Genomic DNA, 6,017 nt, shown 5'->3' with positions numbered 1-6,017 from the left:
CATTAAATTCTAAGAACAGGTTCGCACGAACCGGCTGAATCCCACCACTGTGTGTATGAGTGTGTAAAGCACTTGTTTTAGTCCTGGTTGAACTATAGATACAGTGTACTAGTGTTTAAACATGTTATGTAGTAAATGGTTTTGTGAAAGTTTTCTATTTAAAGCTTTAGAATTGTTAACTTTTATTATATTGATTTCTGTGTATAAAGAAAGTGTAACTTTTAATGTCATGTTTGGATATTCTCTCTCAAATCCTTTACCTTTGTGTCTCAGAGCTAATAAGATTATCTGGTTACAATAATAAATCCATTGATTAATCAATTAAATATCTAAAAATTGTAGTATTGAAAGTTTTAAAATGTAATGATAAAAAATGGGAAACTGTAGAATTTCATTTAAACAAGAGTTCTATATCAATAAATTGTGATGTTGGATCACTTCTAAATAAAGGATTTATATATATATTTATAAATTAAATATGCACACAAATTTCTGTGAAATCGATTGATTCATAAGTGAAAATAGTTAACATTTGTAGTGCTTTATCCCACAGCAAGAAAAAGTGTGCGAGTACTGTATTCAACTTTTTAAAACCAGCTGTGAACCTGGTACGTCACTGGACGTTGTGGCTTACGTCTTTGAAGTTTGGGTTCCCGAGGTGACGTATTTGGAAAATTCGTAAAAAATACAGAGGATGAATTAAAAGCAAACATTATTAGTTATGTCTTAACTTAGAACAAAATAATTGTTGTGGAGCCAGCCTTAAATCAACTGTTTTGTTTTATTAAAACTATTCATGTCAACTAGGACTAAAATATATTTTCTGTGTCTAGTGTGCTTGGAGCTGAAAAATTATGATGGACTTACTGTACTGTACCTTTATAAAAAAACCATAAAAATCAAGCAAACAAATTTACATTTGTTATTTTAGTAACAAAAACTTGAAGATCATTATAATTTTGTTTTCACAAGTGTGTCATTGTTTTTAATGCTACTTATACATAAAGAATGAGGCAACTAAAAATAATTCATTATCCTGTTTATAAAATGAATTATAAACAAAAATATTCAATGAAATATTTTACTAAGAATTCTGATGAAGAATATGGTAATAATTATAATACTTACAATAATGACAGAATGGAGTAATTAACTAAAGATAATTCTATTCTTTCTTGAATGTAATGAATATTAAAATAATTGTTTTAATTTACAAACCAAAGATGGAACAAGAGGGCATAGGCCTAAGATAATTAAAAAGCACAGTACTTTGAATTTTGTTAAGACTATTTTTTGCAATGGTCCTGGTGCTGCAGCTCCACCATAATATGGTACTGTTTTTATACCTGAAGCATTGTATTATATGTACTGAAACATTTAACAATAATCACTTAAAAAAAGACATTGCAACCTTAAAATGACAATGAAAATACTTTGTCTGCAATATTGAAATAATAACCACATTAAACTTTATCTTGTAAACACCTGCTTTATTTAATGCCTAATGTGCCTTTTTTTCCTTTTAACATAATAGGCAATCATTAAGGCACTGTCACAGGAACAAGGAGTTTCTTTGGAAGAAGCAGAGAAGATATTTAATCATTGTGCATTTTAGACAGCAGAGAAGGTGCTTCTGATGTTCAGTAAATACCAAGTCTTTAGAGAGAAAGGAAAAGGCTAATACTGAAACAAATCACCAGACAAGCCAAAAAAGATCCAGTCATTGACAAACTTTGTTCATTAGTGGTTGTAGAATGCTGTGAGTCGGCATCACATATTTATCACTACGAATGTCTTCGGTGTAAAGTTGTTATACTCATCACCTCGCATCAGTCTTCAAAAAATTCTACATGTTATTTACCAGAACTGTTGTTGTAAAGATACCTTTCCAGTGATGATTAATTTTTCACTTTTTACCAAATTCTTTATTTTCACAAAAGACAAAGCCTCCAGCTTGAGAAGCGTTCTGAATTTTCTATTTGGAAGAGTTACGTACTCCTCTCTCTCAACAAGAGATGATCATGATTACTGACGAGTTGATTTAGTATAAAATCGTAAAAAGCTAATTAGATGTGATCCTTCATTATTTGTATTGTTTTCCTTACTTAAAGATTGAAACTGTCTCCTGTTGAATAAATCAAAGTAACTTTTGATGATTGAAATGAGATTATCAAGAGAACAGTAAATATTAGGTAAGATATGAGAAATGATTAATGTGCACCTACTTAAAGAGTAGAAAAGGTACCAAATTTTTCACCTTCAATTAAAAGGTGTTTCCACTGTGCCTTATTTTAGCTCCAAAGTTGGGATCAAGTATTAAATACAGTTTGAGAGAATGTTTACTAAAATGTAAAAAGTTGTATAGAATGCAGAGTTATTACAGAAAATCACGTTTGAGTTCTAGTTAAACTTGTAACCCAATTCTCATTCCAGCATCAAACAAGAATATATGGTTTTCTAAGGTTTTGTAGTATGAAAGTTTCCAGTAAAGTTTGAAACTTTTGAACTATAGCAGGTTTTCTGATCAGTTGAATAAGATTTTTTCATAACTTTGAAAACACAAAAGAACTTGTAATTTCACTTTTTTTACATCAGCATTGTAATCTTAACAGGCAGAAAATCCTAACTTGCATAGTCTCAAATTCTAAGGTACACTGTTAATATATCGACTACCGTCATCTGAACTTAAGACAGAAAACCAAAACTCTGTATTAAATATCAGAATAGTTTCTTTTACAATACTGAAAAAATGGTTTGTATAAAGAATAGAAATATTTAATGCAAAACAATGGCTTTCATTTTTTTTAATAAAATAACTTTCAGTTCAGTATGGCGTGAAATGTCGTGCAATATTACCTACAATAACACGGATACAATTACACGTCAGACAATGTAATTGAGTATTGTAGGCTTACAGTAAGGCTCATAATTAACGATCATAGAATGGCTGGGTTATTAAATTGTACTTTTTCTTCAATTTTGATGCACTATTCCTTGTCATAAACAGCCAATAGAAGGAAAAAAAGATGGTCTCATTAATTCTAAGCTTCTTAAGAAATAATTGGGAAGTTTATAAAGAATGGTAAAGATCCGGGGCAAGATAATATATATTTACCCTAGGTCCTGATATGTGAACCACTTACTACTATTTTTCCAAGTCTTTGAATAGTGGGTGGGTGCCAGAAGAATAGAAGTAAGCTAATGTTACTCATCTTTTCAAGAGGAGATAAAAATTGTCCCAGTATTTATATACCTATTACTCTTACATCATTGATAATAAAAGATGCTTTGCAAAATCATTCAACAAAGTTTAAAATTTTGATAAGCTAGCATGGTTCCACTAGAGGAAAATCATGCCTTATTCTTTGAAGAGGTTACAGGTGAACATGTAATGTATCTAGATTGTTAGAAAGCATTTGACAAGGTTCCATGTGAAAGACTTGTTAAAAAATTCCTCTGTAGGTGTAGAAGATAGGTTGTTATAAATGGAATTCAATCAAGATTAGTGTCAAAAGTGGGGCCTCAAGGTCCAATAGTAGGACCTTTGCTCATTTCGATTCACACCAAGGAATGGTAAATAAATTACTTAAATTTGCTGATGACATTAAAGTCTTGGGTGTTGCTGCTCTACAAAAGGATTTTGATCATTTAGTGAGTTAGGTGAATGAATGACAGATGGATTTTAATTATAATAAATGCAAAGTAATTCATTTGGGTTATAATTTAAATTGTAAGTGTAATGTGAATAACCTTAAGAAGTTAAAATCTAATTGTACAGACCACATTTGGAGTTCAGTCTTGGACATTGAATTGTTGGAAAGGGTTCAGAGGAGGGCTACAAGAATGATAGTGTGTTGCTAATATTAATAGTACTTTCTTTTATTGAGAAGTTAGGGTCACATTATTGATTGTACAGATACGAGTAGTAGAAATATTGGTACTTACCATAAACTCTGAGGTATTGGGATGGTTTGTTAATAGGAGTAGACATGCAAGATGAGTTGATATTGTCCTATCTCAGTATACAGATTAATAAAATTATGGTATAGATGATGATTTATTTGAAAACACTTATTAGAGGTGCTGTCAGATCAAAGAAATTTTATTTTGGTAATTTGTAACTATACTAATGGAAGTTAGTGTAGCTTTCATTGTACCTCAACCAGTGTAGAATGTTACATAACTTGGATGTTCTCAGAGTGGAAGTTAGTGTAGCTTTCATTGTACCTCAACCAGTGTAGAATGTTACATGAATTGGATGTTCTCAGAATGGAAGCTAGTGTAGCTTTCATTGTACCTCAACCAGGTTCTAAGGGTTATGCAAGTTACATATTGAACAAATGTATCTTCTTTCTTCACCTGAAAATCACCTTCCACTCCGATTTGTTAGGGTTATCAATCTTGATTACAAATATCGTTTTAACTTGTACAGACTTGTACATACACATGGTAAATTTTGAATTATAGTCAACCTTTCTTCTCTAACATGGGGTCAGTTCAGTGGACCAAGTCTATGTTGTACTGTAGGCTTTATTATTCATGGTTTATGAAAATAAGGAGTGCGTTACAGGAAAATGTTAACGATAAAGCTATTGAATGAGAAATTAACGAAGCTGTTAATTACTCTTTGAAGGAATATTTTCATAGGTTAACAACCCCCAAGTTACCATTAACTACCAGCAGGATCCACATATTATGTTATATTGAAACATTTTGTTACAGTGTAAAGAGATGAACCATGAACGTTTTTAGTTGTCTTTCACTCACCTTTATTTACGTAACAGCTTATTCTTATCAACTTCAACAGAGAAGCTGTTTTCAGTAAAGTTAATACCTGGGTTTAGAAGCTTGCTTGTCATGAAAGTTCATAGTTTGATAGGCTATTAATTCACCTTCAATGTTTTTTTTTAATCTTTGAAGTGTTACATCTAAAACAATCTGAGTTTGTATTAAAGTTGTACACTTATAAATGTCATGTATTTAAGAAAGTATAAACTCTAGCACTTAAAATGTTCTTTAATTCAAAAAAACTTGTGTGACAAAATTGCTTGTTTTTCAACCTGAACACTTCACCCCACAGAAAGTTTATCTTTAATATTCATGGTTAACTTTAATTACAGCTACAGCAACCAGACTTGTTAAAGGATTGATCCCTCTACATAACTGACTTTTTGAGAATGATTTATGGTGCTTTCTTAACTACTTGCTTTAATTCTCTCTTAAGGCTGAAAGGTTTGTAAGAAGTCTGTAACCAATTTCTTTAGCTTGGTTCACTCTCTTCACTGATCATTCCTTCTGTGGCTATTGTGTGAAGCAGGTCCCTCTGGGTGCCACGTATATGTTGCAAGAATTCCTTTTCAAACTTGTTGATGGCAGAAGGATCAAGTTTATCTAAGTAGCCTCGAACACCAGTGTAGATGACTGCTACTTGTTCTTCAATTGCCATAGGATCTAAAAATATTAAGTTAACTTAATCACTAAAATTGCTACCTATGACTGTAATTACACATCAGAAAACTTGCTAAAGTAATCCATTAATATCAGTGTAGATATTGAAGTTAATGCAATCTTATCAACAGTTCAAATTTTTTACATTGTCATGTAACTGTAAAGTCCTTTTATATGCAAACCAAAAAATTGTGTTCGTTTCACTGAACTGTTGAAACAAGGTAGAATGTGTTCGTTTCACTGAACTGTTGAAACAAGGACGGTATGGTAAGTAGAACAAGAGTTCAGTGAAACGAACACACTCTACTTACCATACCGTCCTTGTTTCAAGAGTTCAGTGAAACGAACACATTCTACTTACCATACCGTCCTTGTTTCAACAGTTCAGTGAAACGAACACATTCTACTTACCATACCGTCCTTGTTTCAAGAGTTCAGTGAAACGAACACATTCTACTTACCATACCGTCCTTGTTTCAAGAGTTCAGTGAAACGAACACATTCTACTTACCATACCATCCTTGTTTCGACAGTTCAGTGAAACGAACACATTCTACTTACCATACCGT

General features: G+C 31.8%; 1 protein-coding gene and 1 long non-coding RNA gene across 2 annotated transcripts in view; one reads left to right on the top strand and one right to left on the bottom strand.

The window, feature by feature from the left end:
• The window catches only part of LOC106475370, a 14,625-nt gene extending 12,116 nt beyond the window's left edge, over window positions 1-2,509 (top strand). The window contains exons 10-11 of the mRNA XM_022379497.1: window positions 554-658; window positions 1,535-2,509. Coding sequence (XP_022235205.1) covers window positions 554-658; window positions 1,535-1,615 — 186 coding nt within the window. The 3' untranslated portion in view covers window positions 1,616-2,509. The remainder of the gene's footprint in view (window positions 1-553; window positions 659-1,534) is intronic.
• A 2,489-nt stretch (window positions 2,510-4,998) lies between these two features.
• Window positions 4,999-5,873, bottom strand: LOC106475372. The gene is made up of 2 exons (XR_001291809.2): window positions 5,810-5,873; window positions 4,999-5,451 (listed from the first exon to the last, which is right to left on the bottom strand). It is a non-coding gene; the product is annotated as an uncharacterized LOC106475372 (long non-coding RNA).
• Window positions 5,874-6,017: the final 144 nt, after the last annotated feature.

The sequence above is a fragment of the Limulus polyphemus genome, unplaced genomic scaffold (assembly GCF_000517525.1).
Source record: "Limulus polyphemus unplaced genomic scaffold, Limulus_polyphemus-2.1.2 Scaffold8479, whole genome shotgun sequence".
Classification (NCBI taxonomy): domain Eukaryota; kingdom Metazoa; phylum Arthropoda; class Merostomata; order Xiphosura; family Limulidae; genus Limulus; species Limulus polyphemus.
This window is presented reverse-complemented; position numbering and strand designations above follow the sequence as displayed.